At 42.9% G+C, this 27059-nt stretch overlaps 1 protein-coding gene across 2 annotated transcripts in view; it reads right to left on the bottom strand.

Annotated features, from left to right (window-relative positions):
- ERGIC1 (endoplasmic reticulum-golgi intermediate compartment 1) overlaps positions 1-27059 on the bottom strand; it is a 78272-nt gene that overhangs the window by 17908 nt on the left and 33305 nt on the right. For both annotated transcript variants that reach the window (XM_083483849.1, XM_083483848.1), the window contains exons 3-5: positions 26175-26247; positions 13893-13987; positions 12669-12793 (exon numbers count right to left, since the gene is read on the bottom strand). In XM_083483849.1, the coding sequence (XP_083339975.1) occupies positions 12669-12793; positions 13893-13987; positions 26175-26247 (293 nt within the window). The remainder of the gene's footprint in view (positions 1-12668; positions 12794-13892; positions 13988-26174; positions 26248-27059) is intronic.

The raw sequence follows: 27059 nt of genomic DNA, 5'->3' as shown, positions 1-27059 counted from the left end.
TTTAAAACCTTACAATGCTTTCATCAAGGAAAGGGGTTAGTCACAGGCCAGATTCAATAATCGTCACAATAATCTACTCTCAGTCTAGAAGACTGCTATAATTGACCACTCATCAAAGGCTCAGAGATCTGGAGAACTCTTGCCTCCTCCCCTCAATCAAATGAAATATTTGTCAAGCTCCACCTGAGGATCCACGATGGCTGAAATTTTGCATCAGCTGCTGCACTACAGGAGTAATACTGGTTCAAGATTATCACCCACCACATAGGCCTGAGCTCCTGGTTCTGCACTCTAGTGCTAAGCTAGAAGGATGGTAAGCTCCACCGCCACCCCCCACAAGATAGGAAATGGCTGTGGGAAATATATCCTGCGCTAACACTATTTCTGATATAGAGCAGGCTGCACTTCTTGCATTGGCCCTGTGAATCATTCCCATCTACACATCCCATCACCAAGAGAACTGCCATGAAGCTGCACCCACATTTCATCTTCAAACAAGCACCTTTGTTAACAAGAGGGTGAAATACTGCCACCACCCAGTTCTTTGTGCTGCAGTTCTTAGACATTTTGAATTCCTAAGACTCTCGTCTAGCACAAAGACCTTTGGCTCTCCTTAAACTAAGATTTATGTTCTTCGTTACATCCCTCATTTCAAGATGTTTTGTCCCTGATCTTCATGACAGCTTCATGTCTATGACAGCTGTAGGGAAAGTCTTCTGGCCCACCGCCTCCAAGACCATGTGCCAAAACATGCAAGTACAGCCACAGCTTAAATCCAAACAACCAGCCTGGCACACGCTGAGGCAGCTGGGACTTCACACTACCTCTCCTTTTGCTCCAGCTGCCATAGGCTGGATTTGAAGACAAAATAGTTAGGTCAGGGACAGAGAGATCTGTAATGGCCATTATCACCGGACGCCCTGGCAAGTGCCAAGAGGGCTCTTCAGCTGAAGTAGATTTTAAATGAATTCTTTTTTTAAAATGACAATCAGGCTCCAGCTTTTACAGTGGCCCCATCCCAAACATGCTTTTTCTTTACAAAATTTTAGTACACATAGTTCCTGAATGCACAGATTTCAGCTAAGAACTCTGGTTACCATGACAATTGTTAATTGTGATTAGATCACTCTGGGATCAGCAGCCTTTCAGGGTCTGTTACAAATGGAACTGCATCACAAAGCATTTTAAACAGAATCCCGTTCAAGCACTACTACAATAAGGAAGCAAGTAGAAGGGGGGACTGTGTGTGTTGGAGGGGGGCGTGGTTCATCATTTTTTTGGCTTCTCTACATCATGGAAACTGCTAGTTCACTGTCCTGCAAAGGGTGGAGCAAAAACTACATTGGAGATGGTCACAGTGAGTATTCACCAATTAAGCTTTGAAATAAATCTGATTTCATATAGTTAGTTGCACTTTTATAGATTATATGATATTGTTTTATGGTACACTGCCCTGTGTTCTCTTAGTAGAAGAAATATTCATTCATTCATTCATTGCCGCTGCTGAGCCCAAAGACTCATTGGGTGATAAGAGCAAGTTGCTCTGCATAGGACTCGTCCTCCTTAGCTACATCTGGTCAAGGAACATAAGTGAACCTTGTGGAGAAGGGGAGATGCTTAGCAGAGTGTCTCACACCCCATCCTTGCACAGCAGCTGCCCAACAGCCCCACAGCCCTAGCAACTAGGTCTTACTATCTGACAGTAGCTTCCACCACCATCCTTCTCGGTCACCTACAGCCCCAGAAACAAAGGGGGAAACGGGATACTCAATTAAGTGTTAAAGCCCTGGTTCCTGGACCCGCATGCTTCATGCCTCCAGCCAATCCCTTGCAATTTAAACAGGAGTATAAAGCCAGCTCTCTGCTTCTCCCAGAGAGAACTGGGCAAATTCCTGGCTTTACGCACTCTGGTCTTATGACTTCCATTAGCTTGAAACCCAAAGTGGTCTAGGCACATTGAGATTTCTGAATCCCAAGGGTGGCAATCACACTCTGCTTTCACTCGTCCAATTGTGAAACTTCATTAAATTAAGTAAGGAAGAGGGCAACATGGTCCCACGGAATTATTAAAAACAGAAAGAGCCCAATGACTCCAGAAGCTGACTACTTCTGTCCTACTTACTAATAGCACGGTGATCTCAGTCTGCTTATGAGGAGGTAGCAAAGAGAGTCAGCTTCCTCTCTGGACTCTGATCGTAGAAGGGTCCAAGCTGCAATGGAAGATCTGCTTTTAAAGGCTCTCTCCCCTACCCTTGGAGGGAAGACCTCAGGCTCTTTCTGACCAATAATAGCCAGGGTCAGTTTGGCAGGTATACCACACCTCTGTTAGGTATATTTTGTCAGGTACATCACATATCCTTTTTAGCATTTGAATAAAGCTGTGGAGAACTCCAAACAGCTTGACACTTGAAAGAGAAAGAGGGATGCCTACCTGTGACCATATACTCATAAACACTCCACTATAGTATTCGCATCAACCAGCTCACTAGGGTCTACATGTCACCCAAAGCCTGTCCATTCAATCACTGGGAATGCCAGCTCACTGTGCAGTCAAATTACCCACAAAGGGGCTTACATCATTTAAAGTTTCCAAATCCAAAACATTAATACATCATTAATAACAACAAAGTCAGATCCAGCAACAATGTCATCATAAAATCACACACGTACACACTGAAATAAGAAGCTACTCTTTATGACAGGAGTGGCTAACGTTTGGGGGGCCAAGGGCCTCACTGACGCATTGTCAATGCTCCAGGGGCCACATTTCAAAGTGGGCATGGCCAAAGTGTAAAAGTGGGTTTCCGCTTTTTTTCCCCCTAGAACACAGTTTCGAGGTCTTCTGGATGGTTGCCAAAACCTTGTGGCATCACAGAATCACACCAGGGGACCATGAGAGTGGTAAAAAATATATTTTGGCATCACAGTGGGTTGCCTATGGGAGCTGTCAGGATATATATATATATATATATATATGCAGGTTTTGGTGTCCTCGGGTGTCTTCCCGTGTAAAAGTTGGGGTGTCTAGGCGACGTTTCGACGAGGTCTCACTCGTCATCTTCAGGCTGGTGCTTTCGGCTTCTTGTTACTGGAACAGAGCGGGATCTCAGTGTTTGAGTTCCTATAAATACTGTAGAGGGGTGTGGTGTATTGCCTCAAAAGTTCTGGGCAGAGGGGAAGTTCCCAGGCTAGTGTTCTTTTCTTCTTTTGTTCCTTAATTACTTGAGGGATATCTTGAGTGATTTCTTGAGTGATATTCTGAGTACCACTTAGGTGGGTCATTAGGTGTGGATTAGTTGCTAAAGCCTTCGTGTCTTGACCTCTTGAATTTGTGAAGAGTTTTTCTGGGAAGATGGCTGTACTGCACTTAGTTGTGCTTTGGCTTGGCTTCGTGTATAGGGGCGAGCTGTGGTTTTGTGCCCTGTGCCAGCCAGATCTGTGTAGGGATTGCAGGGGGGTGCAGCATCCGGAGGTGCCACTATGGTTTGGTTACTGGATGGTGTCTGTAATTTATCTGTGGAGAGGGTCTGGGTTTGGGTCTGGTGTGGTTGATTGGTGGTGGCGTTCTGTGTGCCTCTGGATCTGGTGTCGGTTTTTGTGGGGAGGGCTAATTTCCAGATGTCTGGCAGGCGGGACGTGTCGTCACGCTTGTTCATGTTGTGAGGGTGTTTCTCTATCTCGATGGCTTCCATGATTATTCTCTTGTGGTGATGTTCCATGTTAAAGAGCAATTTGGAATCTGCAAAATTAATTTCGTGTCCTGTTTCTTTCATGTGTTGGAAAAGAGAGGAAGATTTTTCTTCTTTTTTGACGGCATTCTTGTGTTCTGCGATACGTGCATTTATTCGTCTGTTTGTTTGTCCAATGTACGTGGCTGGGCAGACTTTGCAGGGTATTTCATAGACCCCTTGGTTTTCCAACTGGATTTTATCTTTGGGGTTTCTGAGGATATTGGCTATTTTTTGGTTGGTGCAAAAGGCTGTTTTGATATTGTGTTTATGGAGGATTTTGCTAATTTTATCTGTAGTGCCCTTGATATAAGGAAGGAGGGCCATGCCATTGTTTTCTTCCGTGTCTTGGTTTTTGGGGGGTGTTTCTTTTTGGATTAGCTTCTTAACCCTGTTTTGCTGGTATCCATTGGCGATTAACACATTTGAGAGATTCTGTAACTCAGTTGTCAAGTGGTCTTTGTCAGCCAGGCGTTTGGTTCTGGAGATGAGGGTCTTGGCTACGGAGTTTATTTGTGCAGGGTGGTGGTGTGATTGAGCATGTAAGTAGCGGTTGGTGTGTGTTTTTTTCCGGTAGATAGTGTGTCCTAGGGAGCCATCAGGTTTTTTGTAGATTAGGACGTCAAGGAAGGGAAGCTGGTTGTTGGCTTCTATTTCCATAGTGAATTGTATTTTGGGGTGTAGGCTGTTGAGATGTGTGAGGAAGCTATCTAGTTTTTCTTTCCCGTGTGGCCAAATTACAAAGGTGTCGTCAACATATCTGAGCCAAAGTTTGGGTTTGTGTTCTGACTTGTCTAAAGCATTGGTTTCAAAGTGTTCCATGTACAGATTTGCGATGACCGGTGAGAGGGGTGATCCCATAGGTGCTCCTTCTATCTGTTTGTATCTTTGTCCATTGTGGATGAAGTACGTGTTGGTTAGGCAGTGGTTGGTCAGGTCCAGGATGTATTCGGGGGGATTGTATTTGTTTTGAATGGCTGTCAAGGCTTCATTAATGGGCACTTGTGTGAAGAGAGATACAACATCGAAGCTCACAAGTAGGTCATCGGGATGTAGGTTTTGCTTCTTTATTGTTTCTATGAACTGGAAGGAGTTTGTAACGTGTGAAGAGATGGATTCTGCATAGGGCTGAAGTTGCTTAGCGAGAAATTTAGCGAGATTTTGTAGAGGTGAGCCTATGGAGCTGACTATTGGTCTGAGTGGTGTTCCTTCTTTGTGTATCTTGGGGAGGCCGTAGAGTTTGGGGCATCTGGATGATTTTTCTCTGGGGATGATTCTTAGCTGGATTTCTTCACTGATAGGAGATGCTTTTATTTTGGATTTGGTGGTTTTTTCCAGATAGGTGGTGGGATCTGTTTTTATAGGTTGGTAGGTAGGGTCTTGGAGTAGATTTGATAGTTTTGCTTGGTAGTCCGATGTGTTCATCACAACAGTGGCATTACCTTTGTCTGCTGGGAGAATGATTATGTTGTTGTCTTTCCTCAGGTTGGTGAGTGCTTTCTGTTCTTCTTTGTGTAAATTGCTTCTGGGTGGTTTGCTGGAGCAGAGGATGTTGGTGACTTCAAGTCTGATTTTATTGGCTTCATCTGGGTTGATTTTGGTTAGGCTAGCTTCGACTCCGCATATGATGTTTTCCGTGGGGATGCGTCTCGGGGTAACTGCAAAGTTGAAACCTTTGGAGAGTACTTTGGTTTCAGTTGAGGTGAGGATCCTGTCTGATATGTTATGTACTGTTTGTTTCATGGGTTGTTGTGGAGGGTGGCTGGGCTTCTGGCGTCTCTCTAGTTTGTGGAGTTTGTTGGTGTGTGTGTCTGTCTTATGTGAGGTCTCAGTTTCAGCTCTCCAGACGGCTAGTTGTTTGCATTTGTCCCAGAGTGCAGGGTGGATTTTGTTACAGAGTTTGAGGTGAAGAGTGAGCAGATCTTTGTTGGTTTGGTTTAGTAGGTATCTTTTCTTATGTAGTTCGTTTCTGATTAGGGATAGTTCAGTTCGTTTCAGGATCCTTTCGGTAGCTGGGGTTTTAGAGTGGAATTTAAGTTGGAAGCATGTGGGAATTAAGTTGTTGTCTCGGCAGTTGCGTAGGAACAAGAGATCACATAAGATGGTGGCTCTTCGGATTTCTAGTTTCTCGTAGGTTCTTGTCAGCTGGAAGGTTTCCTCCCCGTAGAGGTGAGATATTTGTTTTCGTAGATTTTCACGGGTACAGGAATGCAGGTTTTGGTGTCCTCGGGTGTCTTCCCGTGTAAAAGTTGGGGTGTCTAGGCGACGTTTCGACGAGGTCTCACTCGTCATCTTCAGGCTGGTGCTTTCGGCTTCTTGTTACTGGAACAGAGCGGGATCTCAGTGTTTGAGTTCCTATAAATACTGTAGAGGGGTGTGGTGTATTGCCTCAAAAGTTCTGGGCAGAGGGGAAGTTCCCAGGCTAGTGTTCTTTTCTTCTTTTGTTCCTTAATTACTTGAGGGATATCTTGAGTGATTTCTTGAGTGATATTCTGAGTACCACTTAGGTGGGTCATTAGGTGTGGATTAGTTGCTAAAGCCTTCGTGTCTTGACCTCTTGAATTTGTGAAGAGTTTTTCTGGGAAGATGGCTGTACTGCACTTAGTTGTGCTTTGGCTTGGCTTCGTGTATAGGGGCGAGCTGTGGTTTTGTGCCCTGTGCCAGCCAGATCTGTGTAGGGATTGCAGGGGGGTGCAGCATCCGGAGGTGCCACTATGGTTTGGTTACTGGATGGTGTCTGTAATTTATCTGTGGAGAGGGTCTGGGTTTGGGTCTGGTGTGGTTGATTGGTGGTGGCGTTCTGTGTGCCTCTGGATCTGGTGTCGGTTTTTGTGGGGAGGGCTAATTTCCAGATGTCTGGCAGGCGGGACGTGTCGTCACGCTTGTTCATGTTGTGAGGGTGTTTCTCTATCTCGATGGCTTCCATGATTATTCTCTTGTGGTGATGTTCCATGTTAAAGAGCAATTTGGAATCTGCAAAATTAATTTCGTGTCCTGTTTCTTTCATGTGTTGGAAAAGAGAGGAAGATTTTTCTTCTTTTTTGACGGCATTCTTGTGTTCTGCGATACGTGCATTTATTCGTCTGTTTGTTTGTCCAATGTACGTGGCTGGGCAGACTTTGCAGGGTATTTCATAGACCCCTTGGTTTTCCAACTGGATTTTATCTTTGGGGTTTCTGAGGATATTGGCTATTTTTTGGTTGGTGCAAAAGGCTGTTTTGATATTGTGTTTATGGAGGATTTTGCTAATTTTATCTGTAGTGCCCTTGATATAAGGAAGGAGGGCCATGCCATTGTTTTCTTCCGTGTCTTGGTTTTTGGGGGGTGTTTCTTTTTGGATTAGCTTCTTAACCCTGTTTTGCTGGTATCCATTGGCGATTAACACATTTGAGAGATTCTGTAACTCAGTTGTCAAGTGGTCTTTGTCAGCCAGGCGTTTGGTTCTGGAGATGAGGGTCTTGGCTACGGAGTTTATTTGTGCAGGGTGGTGGTGTGATTGAGCATGTAAGTAGCGGTTGGTGTGTGTTTTTTTCCGGTAGATAGTGTGTCCTAGGGAGCCATCAGGTTTTTTGTAGATTAGGACGTCAAGGAAGGGAAGCTGGTTGTTGGCTTCTATTTCCATAGTGAATTGTATTTTGGGGTGTAGGCTGTTGAGATGTGTGAGGAAGCTATCTAGTTTTTCTTTCCCGTGTGGCCAAATTACAAAGGTGTCGTCAACATATCTGAGCCAAAGTTTGGGTTTGTGTTCTGACTTGTCTAAAGCATTGGTTTCAAAGTGTTCCATGTACAGATTTGCGATGACCGGTGAGAGGGGTGATCCCATAGGTGCTCCTTCTATCTGTTTGTATCTTTGTCCATTGTGGATGAAGTACGTGTTGGTTAGGCAGTGGTTGGTCAGGTCCAGGATGTATTCGGGGGGATTGTATTTGTTTTGAATGGCTGTCAAGGCTTCATTAATGGGCACTTGTGTGAAGAGAGATACAACATCGAAGCTCACAAGTAGGTCATCGGGATGTAGGTTTTGCTTCTTTATTGTTTCTATGAAATACCCTGCAAAGTCTGCCCAGCCACGTACATTGGACAAACAAACAGACGAATAAATGCACGTATCGCAGAACACAAGAATGCCGTCAAAAAAGAAGAAAAATCTTCCTCTCTTTTCCAACACATGAAAGAAACAGGACACGAAATTAATTTTGCAGATTCCAAATTGCTCTTTAACATGGAACATCACCACAAGAGAATAATCATGGAAGCCATCGAGATAGAGAAACACCCTCACAACATGAACAAGCGTGACGACACGTCCCGCCTGCCAGACATCTGGAAATTAGCCCTCCCCACAAAAACCGACACCAGATCCAGAGGCACACAGAACGCCACCACCAATCAACCACACCAGACCCAAACCCAGACCCTCTCCACAGATAAATTACAGACACCATCCAGTAACCAAACCATAGTGGCACCTCCGGATGCTGCACCCCCCTGCAATCCCTACACAGATCTGGCTGGCACAGGGCACAAAACCACAGCTCGCCCCTATACACGAAGCCAAGCCAAAGCACAACTAAGTGCAGTACAGCCATCTTCCCAGAAAAACTCTTCACAAATTCAAGAGGTCAAGACACGAAGGCTTTAGCAACTAATCCACACCTAATGACCCACCTAAGTGGTACTCAGAATATCACTCAAGAAATCACTCAAGATATCCCTCAAGTAATTAAGGAACAAAAGAAGAAAAGAACACTAGCCTGGGAACTTCCCCTCTGCCCAGAACTTTTGAGGCAATACACCACACCCCTCTACAGTATTTATAGGAACTCAAACACTGAGATCCCGCTCTGTTCCAGTAACAAGAAGCCGAAAGCACCAGCCTGAAGATGACGAGTGAGACCTCGTCGAAACGTCGCCTAGACACCCCAACTTTTACACGGGAAGACACCCGAGGACACCAAAACCTGCATTCCTGTACCCGTGAAAATCTACGAAAACATATATATATATATATATATATATATATATATATATATAAATTTATAAGTTTTTCCTTAGAATCACTAACGGGGGGAGGGAGCCTGAAGGCTACAAAAAGCTTTTGAGAGAGCTGTATGCAGCCCACAGGTTAGCCACCTCTGCTATGTGATCTTTCATTGAAAGCTCTGGAGAAATAGAAGTTCTCTAAGGCCTGCTTAAGACGCAAAGGATGTCTAATTCTGAAAGCACTGAGGAGCATGCCACATTGCAAGTGCCCACCAGCCTGAGCACTTTCACCAGCAAACACTAAAGCAGGCTGACTGACACAGATCTAGGGTAGACAGAGGAGCTCCTTTAAGAACTGTTGTCCCAAATCATTCAGGGCTTTAAAAGGATAGTCCCATGACTTCCCAACGTGCTCGTCCCATCAGTATTTCCCCCCACCCACCCCCAAACGTTACCATTACATTATTGTACAGACTTGCCCTACGGAAGTCAGAGCTCTGCTTCTAGAGAACATTTTCTACTCTTAACTGGTTCTCCTCGATGTATGTAGAAGAGATGCTGGACCTCGGGGGGGGGGGGGGAGAAGAGTCATTTCCAAGTAGTTCTTAATGATCAATGTGGTTCTTGTTCTTAGGTTTCCTGGATGCTCAACAGGGGACTAAAACTACTAATATTGTCCTGGAGGTCACCATTCAATATGGTCTCCATTTGGGGGGCAGAAGTGGGTGGTGGAAACAGGTACTTCAGAAATGAGTTTATAAAGCTGTGATGTGTTGTACGATGTTGTTTGTAAACAAAGGTGATGTGGTCTCTTTTTGTCTTTTTACTAACTCACTGCAATTCACCATGCATGCATTTCATACTGAATGCCATTTTATTTCTGTTTTTAATTAGTATGACCTGAATAAAAAGTTACAGGCTTGTGTGTGTGTGTGTGTGTGTGTGTGTGTGTGTGTGTGTGTGTGTGTGTGTGTAAACAGCACTTTGAATCTGTCCCCCAAATACATGGGCAACCAGCACAACTGATACAAAAATCGGCGGGATACATTCTTACCTCCTCACCATATTCTGAATCTGTTTATTTTGTATCTGCAATGTGGGGTAAGCAAGCAAATAGCTCCTTAACACCAGGGAATTACTCATAAACATAATGGGAAAGAACACATCTAACTGTATTGTCATTAAACCAAAGCAGCTGAAATCTAAGGTACTTCTCCTAACAAAATTCCACACATGAACCACCCAAAATAATACGCAGCTGGAGGGGGTGAGGGATAAACAGTACTAAGGACACTTTTTCTTAGAAGTACAAAGAAAGCCTTAGACAGCAAATATACAATCCAACTCAGAAGCTCTTTGTGTATTTTGTTATTAAGTATAAAGATTAAAAACTGCACAATCTACATAGACTCACAAGTTGTTTTGCAGTTTGCTACTGTGGCTGATGACTGACACAAAAAAACAGCTGACAGGGGGGAAAGCAATCAAATAAAAACATTCACATATATTTTTGTACTGCAGCATAAGCAAGGGTAGGGCCTGCTTGTTATTTTTAGGTGTGCTCCAACATGAGTTAGGAGGAAGAGGAAGCAGCAGGATTTTGTAGCCTGTGGTATAAAAATGAGGTGTGAATTAGGGTTACATCCTTATTATGCTAGCAGTCACACACTCCCTCTCCCCCACCCAAGTGAAGTCATGGACTGCCTTACATGGTCAGATTACCCAATGCTAGACACACCCGCCCAACAAAATGCGCACACCCCTTGCTGCTGGAAGAGAAACTTGGTCTCCACTGAGATGAGAGAAGAAACGCATCTCCCACACCATCCATTTCTCTCTCTCTCTCTCTCTCTTGCTGGCATTCCTCAACGGCTGAGCACCTCTTGGAACAGAAGGGAGTTTGTGCAGAGTTGGGCCACAGCCCTTTGCACTGCAGTGACTCACATGCTGGCTGTACAATGCTTTGGGAGGAGAAAAGAAAACACGCTGACACTCTGAGCTCATCAACAAACCACAAAGAACTCAGAAGTGTTTTCAGCTCCCATGTTTACCCATGCTCCACCCCATGGCAACATGTCAGTGCAGCATGACTTCCTCTTTCTAGCGTGGTTTTTGCCCCCGCAAATACGCACCTCTCTTTGCTGCTTTCCGTTCTAACTAGGGCTGCTGGTTTAGTCAGCTAAATAGCTAGATTAACTGATCTAAAATGTACCCTTGACTAAATCAGGCAACACATTTTCTAAGATGTGTCATTTTTTAAAAAACAAAAATGTAAATATTTATGAAAACTATAGTAGCAGTTGGCATCTTAGAAAAGACTATTTCACACAAAAGCGGGTACACTTCTATCGTAGTGCCTGCTGTAATTGGCCGCTGTTAGAATGCGGCCCTTGGTATGATCCAGCAACGATCTTTTTACCGTATTTTTCGCTCCATAAGACGCACTTTTTTCCTCCTAAAAAGTACGGGGAAATGTCTATGCGTCTTATGGAGCAAATGCACTGGGCGTCAGAGGGATCCCTCGGCTACCACTGCAGTCGCGAGCTGAGGGATGCCTCCGCAGCCGGAGCCATGGCTCCCGTCTGTCGCTCTCACTCTGCTGGCTTCTCAGCGAAGTGGGATGAGGGATGGAAGGGGCTCCGTGTAAGGGCTCCCTTCGGTCCCTCCTCCCGCTTTGCTGGGAAGCCAGAAGAGAAGCCAGACGTGCTGCGCTGCTCTGCTGATAGCAGAGAAAAAATGAGAGCCTCGCAGCGCCTCTTGCTCTTCTGGCTTCATAGCAAAGCGGGAGGAGGGACAGAAGGAAACAAGCAAAGCGAGAGCCGCTTACATGGCTTTTGTCCCACTTTGTGCAGCAGCTCTCACTTTGCTTGACCATCCCTCCTCCCGCCTCGCTGTAAAGCAAGCAAAGCACCTGTCCCTGTGCCTCCTCCTCCTCCTCTTTTACAGGGAGGCGGGAGGAGGGATGGGCAAGCAAAGTGAGAGCTGCGCAAAGCGGGACAGCAGCCATGTAAGCGACTCTCGCTTTGCTTGCTTTAAAGCAAGAAAAGCGAGAACCGCTTACATGATCGGCACAGAAAGTTGTTTTTCTTGCTTTCCCCCGCTAAAAACTGGGTGCGCCTTATCGTCAGGAGCATCTTATGGAGAGAAAAATACGGTATGTTCTTTTCACACATACATACACTAGCCTTTGCCAAGCTAGTGCCCTCCAGATATTCTGAACTACAGCCATGCTGGCTGAGGCTGAAGAGGGTTGTAGTCCAGAACTTCTGGCGGGCATCAGGTTGGCATAGGTTCAGCTAACCAAATACACACATTTTTCTCTTCAGTGTAATTGTTTATGCATATGGTAATTCATGCAGTTTTAAAAATCAATAAAATAAAACTCAACTCTTATTCAACTAAAATTTCTTTACTTTGGCAGCAGTAGTTCTTTGTTACTGCTTTTTGAACTACATCCCACGATTTACGTACACAAAGATTAGCACAAGAACAATGGCATTTGCTAGCAGGTAGACACACCAGCCAGTCATTTCCAAATAGCAGAATGGTGCATTTTTTGCCAATAGGTGGTCTGGTTCTCCATTTCAAGACTGGGCTGCTGTGTTTATTCATAATTAGATTTACTTCCAGAAAAAACATTCTAATTTGCTGCCAGAAATAGTAATCTGGAAGATCTACTGACACACACAATTCCCCTTACCATGACTGCATTAACATTCTGGTTGCTTGAAACAAAACATAAATATAGAACCCTCATTTATCCTGGAACAGTGCAGGCTGCCTCAGTTGTTTCCATAATGTCCTGCAGTGTATTCTTGGGGGGGTGGGGGCATCCATACCTTTAGACCTGGCTATGTAACCCTCCCAGCTCTCCCAGCAGTGCAGCACCCAGAGACTTCACAACAATTTATTGTCAAATTTGCCAACATTTCCCCAGCATGGGTTATTCCAACTTGCCTTGTTAATGCTAAAATGGCCCTCGAATCTGCACCCATCCCCATTATTCAGAGGAATTTTCATCGATTTGTCAATGTGGCCAACTTCATGTCTTCCCATTTCATCTTGGATATCCAGACCAATTACTATGTGTTTAGGAATCAGGGAGAAAGCGGGAAAAGAATGGGAGTGTTAAAAATAACATACTACAAAGAAGGATACATGAATCATTCTTAAGATACCTTTCTGATATTTTAAAAATTAGAATACAAATAAAATTATTTAATTAAGTCAGCAGTTAAGCTAATCAGAAAGCATAATCATCAGCAAGTTTCTCTTATCTCCCAAGTATTGCTTTAGTCATATATGGGCTCTGTTATCCGATGATTTGCAGATCTCCTCGTCTGAACTCAATAAGTACTCTAGGTGAATTGCATTATTAAGTATTTAGTGATTTGTTCCTAGGATATAGGTATCAATCCTTCTCTCCTGCTGCCTCTCATAGCAAGGTGCAGGCCTTTTCTGTGGTGGCTCCTCATTTGTGGAGTGTTCTCCCCAGGACGCCTCACCTGGTGCCTTCATTACATATCTTTAGGTGCCAGGCTAAAGTGCTTCTCCTCCACCAGGCCCTTGGCTGATTAACATCCTATGTCCTTTTACATTTTGGGGAGGGGGTGTGTTATTGGTTTGTTTTTACTTTTGTTCTTATTTGTGTTATGTATTTTGCGTTCTCATTTTATGGTTTTTTGTTGTGAACCGCCCTGTGATGTTTGGATGAAGGGTGGTGTACAAATTTAATAAATAATTTCAATAATAACAAACAGCAAAAACAAAACAGCAGCAACAGGAGCATAATAGGGACAGGTTAAAACAGTTCAGCTAATGTTTTGTAAGGCCTGGGAAAAGAAAGTTTAATGAAGGATTTCTGCCTGGTGCCGGAAGACAGGTCCTAGGTGAGTCGCCCTGGGGAAGAATGTTCCAAAAATGCTTTTCTTTTACCTTAGGGACTATGTCACTTTAATACAGGGCCTTATACGCCATTGCCCAAATAAGTGTTTAGTAATAGCGGAAAGCAGCCATTCATAAAAGCAAGAATGCACTCTAAAGAGGACATTTTCTTCTTTTTTCCTAGAAAAAGAATGGAAATGATTCATAGCAATCTGAACGTATTTTGAATTATGAAGCCAACATAGTGGTTACTCAACCACTACTGGCAAACACAGCCGCAAAAAAAGATGTACTCACATTCACAGTGCAGATTCGGCAAACTGATGTTCAAATTTACTTCTATTTTACCACCACTCGTTTTGTCTGGATCATCCACGTAGAGCTCGTTAACACTGCAGGGGAGAGGAAGATAGGTGGTTTCATTTTAGACAGAATAGTACAAAAACCATTATTTGCGAGAGACAGGAAGAGGAAATCGCCACAGAAAGAGAACAAAGAGGGCTTTGCTGTAACATTGGTCATACAAGCTTCAAAGCCACATCATTCTTTAAAAACAAACAAACAAACAAACAAATCCTCCAAAAAGAGATATACAGTGGTACCTCGGGTTATATACGCTTCAGGTTACATACGCTTCAGGTTACAGACTCCGCTAACCCAGAAATAGTACCTCGGGTTAAGAACTTTGCTTCAGGATGAGAACAGAAATCGTGCTCCGGTGGCAGCGGAGGCCCCATTAGCTAAAGTGGTGCTTCAGGTTAAGAACAGTTTCAGGTTAAGAACAGACCTCCAGAACGAATTAAGTTCTTAACTCGAGGTACTACTGTACAATGAAGAACTGCAGATCCAAAAGTAATTTAAAGGTATCTTGCTCTCATTTAAGTCAGGGAGAGGGGTATGGGTTTGAATATACAATGGTGTTAAACATAAAAAATGTTACCACAAAGCCCTCCTTACCAGCCCAAGTAAAATTAAATGCTTTATAAATGAAATAATAATGGCAGGTGTAATATTGCCTCAATCAAAAATCAGAACATACAGTAACAGAAGTGAGGCCCAAGATGATGACATTTTAGCCACTGAACTAGAAGGTCAGAGTGACACTCTTCCCTTGGCTCTCTGTGAAAAACTGTACCTGAAATTACTGTTTTCACATTACCTAATTGCAAGTCCAGCCTTGAATGACCTCTTCCATTTCAATTTTGGAATTATTAATTGAGCTAAGAGATCCTTGTGGAACGTTTCTGGCCCGCCAGCATATAAATGGAAAAGGGACAATCTTATATATGGTCCTCAAACTAAAAAGGTGCAGAGTGTACACTTTGTCCCCCCCAAAGTAGCCATACACACTTGACATATCTAAACAGGAAGGAAGAGGGACTGCATCCACAGACCCACCCACCCAAGAATCAGAAGAGCCAGTGTGGTATAGTGGTTAGAGCGCTGAGCAAGGACCTGGGAGAACAGGGTTCAAATCCCCATTCCGTCATGAAGCTCTCTGGGTGAACTTCAGCCAGTCACTCTCTCTCAGTCTAACCTACCCCACAGGGTTGTTGTGAGGATAAAAGTGCAGAAGAGAAGAAGTGCTTGCATCGCCTTAAGGCAGGCATCCCGAACCTTTGGCCCTACAGATGTTTTGGACTACAATTCCCATCATCCCTGACCACTGGTCCTGTTAGCTAGGGATCATGGGAGCTGTAGGCCAAAACATCTGGAGGGCTGCAGTTTGGGGATGCCTGCCTTAAGGTCTCTGGAGCAAAGGTAGGATATAGATGTAAAAATAATTAATAAATAAATAAGCTGGAACAGATCCAACTCGTAGAGGGGATGCAATCAGGAGACACAATCCTGCTCAGCCCACCAAGACCTCCATATTCTCAGAAATGAAGAGGCTTGACGTACATTCATGGAATTCCAGTGCTTAATTCTGTGCAAATATTTCCTCTTAAGACAAAAAATAGACTTTAAGTATGACAGGCCATAACTCCTACTGGTAAATATCTATATTTAATTTTAAAATGAAAATATGCATAGGAACTATAACAGTAACATGAATGAATTAAACCTATAAACACCTAACAAACTAACAATAACAAATACATGATGCATTAACATAGAGAGCTACAATTACAATATATAAAGGATTCGATTGGTATAGAATGAAGTACCCAGAAAACGAGAAATGATAACCAATTAGCATAGGAGTGAAGATCTGAGTGATGCACCTATTCCCATCACAGTCATCCTGGGTCACACCTTCTTTCCAGCAGGTCTTTCTCCATTTCACTTCTGCCTGTTACTACCACTCCCTTCATTCACTCATGGCAATTATGTCTTTTTCAATTTATCTGACTTTGACCTTTTCCTCGCTGCATCTTTCACATTCATTCCTGACGACAGCTTCTGCTTTGAACAGGGGTTTCCAAATCTTGTCACAGAGAGCCCTTTGTAAGTTGAGGAAATAAATACCCATGCCTTCTTATGTGTAACCAACACCAATGAAATGTATCATGTCTTAAAATTAATTCTATTTCTCCACACACCCATGTGAAATGTAGCAGCTGAGGGAAATGAAATAAGGGGAAACAAAAACTTTGTAAAAACAAAACAAAACAGAGAATGGTCACATTCTTTTCCAGCACTTACTCTGACTAGAGCAGGTACAGTGGTACCTCGCAAGACGAATGCCTCGCAAGACGAAAAACGCGCAAGACGAAAGAGTTTTCCGTTTTTTGAGTCGTTCTGCAAGACGAATTTCCCTATGGGCTTGCTTCGCAAGACAAAACGTCTTGCGAGTTCTTGCGAGTTTGTTTCCTTTTTCTTAAAGCCGCTAAGCCGCTAATAGCCGCTAAGCCGCTAATAGCCGTGCTTCGCAAGACGAAAAAAACCGCAAGACGAAGAGACTCGCGGAACGGATTAATTTCGTCTTGCGAGGCACCACTGTAGCTAAAAATCTCCATCTCCTGACCTAATGAATACATACTGAGAAAACCAGGAAGAGCCTCATACTTGTCTGGCCATTTTTCGTACCTTCTAAGGTGGCCCACCTCACACTTCTGGAAGTTGAACGAAGTGCAGAAAATGGACCACAATTCTTAATGAATAATGGAAGAAAGTTTGCAGTGGAATAGTTGACAGAAGCTGGGGGTGTTCGGCTAAAGTGTTTTCCCTGTTCATGGAGGGCACATTCCTCTTACTTTAGAGAGAGGGTCAGAATTTCTGATTGAGTAACAGGTCACACTACAAGTTTTGTGAGGAAGATCATTAGTGTCAGGTGAACAAGTTCAGCAGTGTGCTACGTTACTTCAGTTGGCTGCCTCACCTTCACAGAAGCAAACATATAACCAATCCCTCTTAAATTTAGCCCGAAGAGCTATTGGTAAGCATTGCTCAACTTATTTTTTGAGTGATTAATAAGCATGACACGGGGTGGGGGTGGGGAATATGTCTGCTCACGGATGACCTAGTTTGCTGTTCCCTCACTACAGCTCTATGTTCTGATACAAAGAATTAAGCCTTCAAAATAATTTCTCATCGGCTGATTATGTAGTCCTCTGGATTAAGTAACACTGTCCTTCCAGATCCCAGGAGTGATGTCAACCAGGACAAGCATTAATCCTCATTAGCAATGTACCTATCTGCACTCAAGTAGTGCTTCCTGTGGGATGCCCGTTTGCCAGACAGCCTGTTTCATAACAAAGCCTTGCTGCTTCCTTCTCATCTCTTCCTAGATCTATGAAATCAAAGCCACACCCATCCTGTCAGTTACATTCTGTTTATTAAAAAACAAAACAAAAAACAGCCTCTCAAAACTCACTCCAAGGCAGTCCAGCATTGCAGGTTTGACATTTATATTACTAGTGAATACAGGTAGCCAAGTCAACCTTAAGTGGGAAGCTTGTGTCAATCTGTAGTGTTCTTCAGGAACCTGTTTTGTGATTTGGTCTTTCTTTCTTTCTTTCCCACAAACATCCAGAAAACGTCAAGTGAGGTAACAATACAGCTCTAGTGCAGTTTAGTGCTTTGCTGCAGAGATTATTAACTCTTTCCTTTTTTAATTTTTTTGACAGTTCCTCAGCTGGTAACACGTATCCTCCCTCTCCTACAAGATCTTCTTTTCACCTGGAAGGGTGTCCCTTGGGACCTCAAAATCCTCTTAAATCTCAGTGCTGGGTCCCTATTTGTCCTAAATCCCATGTACCCTAGTTAGTGCCCCAGAAGCTCTCTTTGGGTGCCCAGATTGTATGAGAAGAGATTTATTGGGGGGCAGGGAGTGATTAGTGGTTTTGGAAGATATCCTGCAAGTTTTGGAATTCTCCAGCACTGTACAGAAATTCAGAATTTATTTTTTAAAAAACACATTTGATGTTACCCATTCAAAGCAACCAAGAAAGCTGAAATGTGCAACACTGTTTTGGAGGGGTCACTTTATGTCAGCTTGTCTATGCTGAACCACCACAGGAACTGCAAAGGAAGAAAAAAGTTGTAGGCACCAGGGGGAGGCAAGCATCACTTTTCTCCAGGACTTGCAGCCAGTACTTCAGATAAATGGAAAAAAGCATTTCCCCCATGTGGCAGAAGCGTTAAAAACTTAACATTTGTTGGGGCCAACTCAAACAAGACTGGGGCTTGATGCTCAGTGAACTTGCACTGTACAAGGAGCTTTCAGGGACAGTCTGGCCAGACCTACAAATTACATAAGCAGCAGCTGCAGAGAGGGGTTTAGGTGAGAGAGGAGTTTGCCCCAAGAAGGAGAGGCTGGTTCCTGAAGTGAGGCCTCTGTGAGAGATATTTTGGGATAGCAGTCAACTCAAGAGAATTTGCACATATTTTTCTTCTTCAGTCACATTAAAGGATTTCAACACATCTAAATCTCATCATCTTTCAAAAGCAGAGGGGGAAAAAGAAAGTCAGACTAACGCCTTGTTTTAATGTTTTCAAACAGATTTGCAGCACAGTCTAGTTCTTCTATTTTCTAATGACTACCTATCAAATTCCTCCTAATCCTTTCCCTTATTGATGTTAAGAATAACACCTTTAGTAAGAATGTTCTCTAAAGCTTCTTCACTGACCCCCACCTTCCAATCCCACCATTAAATCTGAGAAAAAATTCCCATCCAACACCACTTAATCTCAGGCTACCCAAGTGTCTCAAATACATTTTCTATTGTTCCTTCCCACCCTTCATAATTCTTGCAGTTGTAGTTTCCTGCATCTCCATTCCTCATTCACTAAGAGAGGGGTATGCCTGACACAGAGGCCTTAGTTTCCAGGCCTAGGTTTGGAACAAGAGGCAAGTTCTTTTTTTAACAGCAGTGTTGCTTTGCTAGTTAAAAATGCATGCTGTCTCAAACATATTTGCTACTTCCTCATTTTAAAAAGTCATTGCTCATTGCTCAAATCAAGAATGTAAAAAACAGACTGGACAACTAAGAAAGGAAGTATAGTTCTCAGACAAAAGAAAATGGAGGTCAGATGTCAACATTCATCTGAGTCAGTCATCATAATTGGCACCATAGCACACAGACTTCCACTTCCTGTTAACCCACACAAACACACACAGAAGAGGATGAATGGCATAACCCAACCACTTCACAATCTTGCAACACCTTTCATTATAGTATCTCAAAAGTGTTAAGTGAGCATTAATTAAGCTGATGAAGCAGCCAGACCAATACGGTTATCCTTACTTTAAAAGTTTGGCATAAGAAGAAGCAAAAGCCAAGTTATTTGCCCAAGGTCAGCCAGTCATACCATTAGGAAAGCAATACAGAAGACAAATGCCATCATTTCTTTCAAGCCATTAAATCACACTCCCTCAACTAGAACAATTGACACTTTAAACCAGCAATTTTCAAACTGTGTTGAAGGAATTCTTTAGTGTTGCAGAAGCGTCTTCACCCCAGAAATTAGTGCTGCTGGATAAGCCACTCTAAAAGTTAGCTTGCCTACTATTACTGATTCCCACCCCCTGCAATGCGCAGCAGCAGCATGAGACAGTAGTGTATGTTCTAGGGCATACTCTCCATTTACATAGGTGACACCAGGGAGCAATGTGCCCTAGAATCCTCCAAGAGAGACATCCTCCAAGAGAGCCATCATAGAAAGTTTGCAAACTACTACCACAACATACCAGGCTGCATTCACAGGAACCAAAACAGAGATTCATGCAAGAAGAAAAGGCAGCCCACATCCTATGATCTAAAATCATTCTGCTTCATGCCCTGTGTTTATTGTTCAAAAGCACAAGCTCATTGGAGGAGATGGTCTAGGAAGAAGTCTGGCACTGGCCTCCTTCATGAACACTGCACCATACCTGCAATCTCTTCCCCAACACTTTTATTTGTAACACATAACAGTGATTTTGTAGCAATGCATCGGTACAGTTATCTTGCCTGATAACTTCTTTCTGCAAAAGCCAAACCTAGCTACTTCATAATCACGTGCAACACTTGCTTCCTAATCTTTTCCTATATTTTCTGCACACATTCTCCCCACCCCACCCCTTTGCACAAATTGCTGCATTTTTAAAAATATGCACAGCAGAGGCATACCAAGGCTCACTGCACCCTTTGCAAGGAGCTGTATTGGTGCCCGCCCACCCCATCCCTTGTGCCCTTGCCAGAGGAGTCTGTGCACCTCACACAGCTGCCCAGAGCAGAAGAGGAGAGGCCCAGGGAGTGTGGGGTTGGCCAGGCAGGCTCCAAGCCATTCCTAGCCAGAGTGGAGAGGTGCAATTTTTGTAACCCCCTGGGCCTGGCTCCTTGGCAAGGGCCAACCCGGCCAACCTCAAAAATCTTAACTGTGTAAGTTTGCAGACCTAGATGTTCATTTATTGCATCTCACACAAAAACGAAGTTGCTGCAGAGGAAGCTACTATCGCCATGCATCCTCAACTGTAACCTAATGACAAGCACACCAAAGGAACTAATTATTTAAAAGATGTGCATGGAATAAACACTAGATTTTTAAACAGATATGCAAGGACCTGTTGTGCTCTTTATCCTCTTTGCTATGACCATTCTCGAGTTCTTTACTTGCAGCCGCAGATTTGCACACAATCTGCACCAACTAAACTACTTTGCAATGGACCATTGGCTTTCTCTTTTTAAAAATACAGTGGCTGCTAGGTCACTCACAATTATGTAACTAGCAGCAACAAGGTGCTCCTAATACCAAAAAGAGCTGTGGCGCTATCTCATCTTATGCCATTCTCACAACAACTCTGCAAATTTTGCTACAACCCCACTGTGTAGCTATCAATTAGTTGCGGCATACACTCGGCTAATTACTTCATTCCTCCTTAATTGACGAATGTATGGAAAGACTCTTTAAGTCACTTCTGCAGAGTATTAATTAGGTCAAAAAGTACGTGGCTATTTTCTCACCAGTTATACTATTACAATAACAACAGCCAGCAGTTAGGCTACAGAACTGGGTTAACTATGAAATAGGTTATTTGATTTATGGTGCATCAGCAAGATGACGCAGGGTAGGCCGTTAAAAATTACAAGGAGTGCCTACTGATGGCTCTCAACCTGCCACCAATCCTGCCCAGGAAATGCCAAAGGCATTTAACACTTACAGCTGTATTTCCCTAACCACGTGAGTCACTCACTTAGTGGGACAGGGTACCTGTTTGTGACTGTCAACTTCGCAAAAATCCAAATGTGGAACATTGACCTCATTTCCTTTATCCGTCCTTGGAGTCAGAGCGCTCATCATCATCCTTGTGGTGGTTTTTTTTACATGTCAATGGAAAATAATAGCTCTGAAGGAAAAAGTTTCCTTTGGAACACGCTCACAAATACGTTTTTAGAAACCTTCAATCAAAATCTTTCACTTTGATCCTTTCAAAATTTGGGTATTTAATCTCAGCTCCAGGGCAATTAGAAAAAACAGGAATATTTAATAGGAGAGTTTTCTTTCTACTAGGGATGGGGGGGGGGGGTATTCCGAAGTGGGTTCACCAGTCGAAACTTGTAAGAAAAAAAAAAGGATAGCTGACCCTCATGGGATCCCTGAGACCCCAGCAGTTGCATTTCTAACTATTTGGAGTTATTATCTGTTGCTGTTGTTGTTATTTTTAAATAAAACAAATGAATAGTTTTTGTTTTTAAAAAACAGCCCCTAGAGCACTTTGTAAAATTGCAGGTAGTTTGATAGTAGGATTGTGTGCAGATTTAGAAAAGGAAAAACAAATTAATATGGAAATGGGACAGAACAGACACACAAAAGCAAGGCATACTGAACTCTGACTGATCCAGTCATCCTACTTTTGGTCAATGTCTGGATAAGAGATTACTTGGGAACCCTATGTACACCACTCTGCGTTTCCTGGAAGAAAAGTTAGATTTAAGTGTAACAACAAAAGAATAAATTCTTTTAACAAAGCCCTATTGAAATATCTGTCAATTTCTACCTCCCCTTAGTAAGGCATACAGGGTTACCATTTCAGAGATTCATCAGTGGATACCACTTCTGGTAAGGATGCATTAATGTCCCCCAATGTATGTTCACTCCAGAGAGGACTGATCCTTTAAACACACTCCACGCAATCACACATCAAATGGATATGTGAAGTGCCTGCTGTTGCTACTCAGCTTCCTTCACCCGCAAGCACCAAAATTTATCTGGGTAGAAAAAGGTGGAGGCACCAAAGGTCAGGGGGTTCACTGAAGAGGTAGAGGTCAAGTGATGGTCACCATCACTTACTTTCTCCTGTCCCATATAAATTTGTAGGCTTTGGGTGAGTAGGACACAGAAAGGGGAGCTCAACCAATACCTACCAGCAAATAGCCTACTTTTAACAGCTCTACTCTTTTAAAGGAGTTCACATACTGGACACTTAATCCCCATTCTGAAAGCTAGATAAATGCTAGTCAACCAGAATAGTATTGCAGCAGAGCCAGGGGTTGAACCACTGGAGCCCTAGTGCATCTCTCTACCATATCCTTTCAGATACAAACTACTAGGTGCTTATAGAAATAATGTTATCTTAAAAGTTACTAATGGAGTTGAAACCCATTCAAGGACATGCACAATGGAGAGAAGGGAAATCATGCCATAAGTAAACTTTAATTTTTACTGCAATAAGAAAAGGGGGCAAACATAATAATTCTGCAGGGGCTCAAGCTCAAAAGCATACTATCTCAGTATTGTTGGTAGAGTTATGCCCCATGCTTCCTACAGTGGATGCAGATAATATGTGGTTGTTAAGATCAGTACCAGTGAAGTGAGCAAAAGCAGACTCCAGATCAAATAGCATGGGTTCTAGCAGATCTTAATCCTACTCCAAAAATTCTGTGGGCCATACCAAAATCTGCCAGGTTTTATTTAGTTATATTTAGAACATTTCTTATCCCATTTTTCAGCTCAAAGGCTCTCAGTGCTGTTAACAAAGAAGCTTTGTTTTGAGAAGTGGTATCCTAGCATCCTTCTTCGAGACTTTTGGCATCCCTGCTGCACATTTACCTGGGGCTGAAACATTTTTCATGCTTGTTCTACTTACACTAAGAAGCCTTATACATCTCCACAATACGTTTGACCTTTCTGCACAAAGCCTGCTGCATTTGTACATTGTGTTTTAACCCTTGTGGGCCAATCCACATTCACAAGAATATCTGAGCACCAGATAACATTAAATTATTGGGGGAGGGCAGGCATCACACCAGGTAAAATTGAGATTCAGCCAATATAATTTCCAAAGAAATCCATTGCTTGGGGCCAGGAAAACAGAATTCCATGTGTGGAGTTTACAAATGACTAGCATTCAACAATCAGTGGCCTATACATGCCTCTGGCTTAAACCTCTGGATCTCGCAATAGCGTAGCTATTCCCACATTACCACACTTCACAACAGTGTTGCTTTGGGGGAATGTCTTCTTTGATTGCACAATAACAAACACACCAAAGGAGTCGCAATATAATAGCCAGTACCGGGAAAGCAGGTTGAGTTTCCTCAGTGCACAACTGCATAATAATTTGAACTATGAACAAGCCTAACTTTTTGATTAGCGATATGAAAGAAAAATTTGCCTGGGGAAGATTACACAGTTGCGAAAGGCAGAGCAGAAAGCCTGCAGGGTAACAATACTAGGCCAAGTAACGATCTATCCTTACTGTTTTCTACAAGTGCCTTATATTAGCCAAGCCTCACAATACTCTCGTGATATCGGTCATTGTGCTTTCTCCTTTCTTCCTACAGATGTGAGACACGGAATGAGTTGGGGGATTGGTATGTGTTGCTCCCAAGGCTGATATTCCAAACTACAATATGCTCGTTAGTCTTTCCAATTTTCATTCCAGTTGCAAAAAGATCATATGTACCAATAAAATGCCAAGGTTTCCTAGAGGGACATGCAGTAAAATGTGCCCAGCGACAACTACAATAGATTTGCCAAATTCCTAGAAGCTGCCTTTTTGTCTCGGAGCCGAATTACCAGATGCCAAGCTCAGCCTCACACTTACTTTCAACTGCCTTCAAAACATATCCAATGCAGTTTGTTACATTATATGCTGGAACTTCATTAAACTGGGACTAAGAATAGGGTGGGACGCAGGTGGCGCTGTGGGTTAAACCACAGAGCCTAGGACGTGCCAATCAGAAAGTCGGTGGTTCGAATCCCCGTGACGGGGTGAGCTCCAGTTGTTCGGTCCCTGCTCCTGCCAACCTAGCAGTTCGAAAGCACGTCAAAGTGCAAGTAGATAAATAGGTACCGCTACGGCAGGAAAGTAAACGGCGTTTCCGTGCGCTGCTCTGGTTTGCCAGATAAAGCGAGATGAGCGCTGCAACCCCAGAGTTGGCCACAACTGGTCCTAATGGTCAGGGGTCCCTTTACCTTTACTTAAAAACCAAAAAGGAGTATCACCTCTGAAACACACTATTATACAAATACAAAATAAAAATAAAATGCAGTATTTATTTGGAAATCAGAAAAACATACAGTACAGCACCTTCTTCCTGTATTTATTTCAGCCATAATCAAGCCCCAAATGAGTAGGATCTCTCAGAGGCTTGACATCACAGTTTATCCCTTCAAGTGCTCTTTTCTAGGAAAATTCATCAATGCCTAATAGCCAAAGAATTATGTGTCACGGGAAACAAAGTGAACTCATCATGATAAGGACTGGATGCCAGTGAGTAACGTGTTACCCATGATGGATTCATTTATGTTAAATGTCACTGTGGAACCTAATTTGGGTTTTGTAGGAAGAGAACTTGAAGGTGGAAGTCAACAAATTAAAATCTAAAGAACTAACATGATTTGGGGTTTAGTTTTTGTTTGGGTTAAAAAAAATACATATTTCAAATAATTTATTACAATATGTATGTTACTGCAGAACAGCCACATTTGGCAGTATTCTATAACCCATGATCAACATCAAAACTATATGCCCAATTCCCAGCCCCCAGAAATATTGAAGAAGGACCTAATAGGACAGAAGTGTTCTTCTGCTTTCAGCCTATCTATCCTTGTCAACCAGAATATATTATTTTGTACTCCAGTGTTTCTCTCGGTTTTTCAACATGATTGATTGATAATTCAGTTTCAATAAGCCTGTACTGTCCCCAGATATGTTGACCCTCAAAATATATCCAACAAGACTAAGGTCATCTGTTAAGTAAAATAATCTACATTGAATTAACTGTCAAACCCTGCTTCAGAATACCAAACTCCAGCACTTCTGATTCAACTTCAAGTCTGATGTTTTCCTCCCTCCTTCTGAATTTCAGAAAATATCACACACCCCTCCAGATAGACAACAAGTTTGTGTCAGCAACACACATCTTTATCAGACAATGGGTTTGCCTAATCCAGGAGTCAGCAACCGTTTTGAACAAGTAGGCACCTGTTGAATTTTGAGAAAGTACTGTGGGCAGCAGTCACAAAATGGCTGCCATGGGGGCATGGCATAAGACAAAATTAGGGAGTACAGTGGTACCTTGTTTTAAGAACAGCTTAGCTTATGAACAACTTTGATTAAGAACGACGCAAAACCGGAAGTAGGTGTTTTGGTTTGTGAACTTTGCCTTGGAAGTAGAACATGTTCTGCTTCCTGTTGAGTGTGTTCCATTTGTAAATTGAGTCCCCCGTTGCTATAGGAAAGCACGTCTTGGTTTAAGAATGCTTTGGTTTAAGAACGGACTTCTGGAACGGATTAAGTTCGTAAACCAAGGTACCACTGTACATTAGAAAAGCCTGCTAGATAAGGTCAATGGCCCATCTAGTCCAGCATCCTGTTCTCACAGGGACTGAACAGATGCCTGTGGGAAACCAGCAACTGGGATTCAATCCCAAGAGCACGCTCCTCTTCTGTGGTTTCCAGCAACTGATACCATCATCGGAGCTTCTCCATTCCCTGGATAACCTCAGGCTTACCATGTCAGGTAAGGACTGCTTGTCCCCCGTCAGCAAAAATCTACCTGGACATCATTTTTGCAGCCCGATTCTTGGATGTATGGCAGCCCTACCTCAACACAGCTTTAGATATAACATAACTGCAAACTGAATTATTATTTAACCAATCACTTTTTAACATGAGGGAAATTGCCAACAGCAATAGTTTGTACTTACATTTCAGTGGCTATGAATCCAGTAAGCTCAGACAGGAAGAGAAACAATATGAAGAAACAGCAGCAGACAGAAACTAGAAAAGACACATATGGAGACACGTTAGTTTATTGTATTGTATTATACTATACTATACTATACTATACTATACTATACTATACTATACTATATTATACAGTGGTACCACGGGTTAAGCACTTAATTCGTTCCAGAGGTCCGTTCTCAACCTGAAACTATTCTTAACCTGAAGCAGCACTTTAGCTAATGGGGCCTCCTGCTGCCGCCGGAGCATGATTTCTGTTCTCATCCTGAAGCAAAGTTCTTTACCCGAGGTACTATTTCTGGGTTAGCGGAGTCTGTAACCTGAAGCGTATGTAACCCGAGGTACCACTGTATTAGTTGTACCCTGCCCATCTGACTGGGTTGACCCAGCCACTCTGGAAGGCTAATTTAATTTAAACACCCCAGACAGTATTTGACAGTATTTCTACACACACATGTGTATGCACACCTGAACTCCAAAATGACCTACCTACCTATCTATCTGTCTATCTAATATATATCACACCTTTCCTCCAAAACTTGAGGTGGTATACATGGGTTCCCTTCTTCCCCATTTTAAATTATCACAACAACCCTGTGAGTTAGGCTAGGCTGAAAGATAGCAATTTAGTCCAAAACGTCATGGTGAGAATTATGGCTGAACAGGATATCCTGCCTTACAGATCATCCACTATACTCACTGTGTGATATCCAATTAAGTCATACTCAGGCCACTGATTTCAACAGGTCTGCTGTGAGGATGGCTAACACTGGATATCATCCGCTGGCTTCATTATTATTTCTTTTGCCTTCATCTCTCTCTCTCTAACGCTTCAACTCAGAAAA

The sequence above is a fragment of the Podarcis liolepis genome, assembly GCF_965112155.1.
Source record: "Podarcis liolepis genome assembly, chromosome: 2".
Lineage (NCBI taxonomy): Eukaryota > Metazoa > Chordata > Lepidosauria > Squamata > Lacertidae > Podarcis > Podarcis liolepis.
Note: the sequence above shows the minus strand (reverse complement) of the source record. Positions and strands in the feature narration are given on the sequence as shown.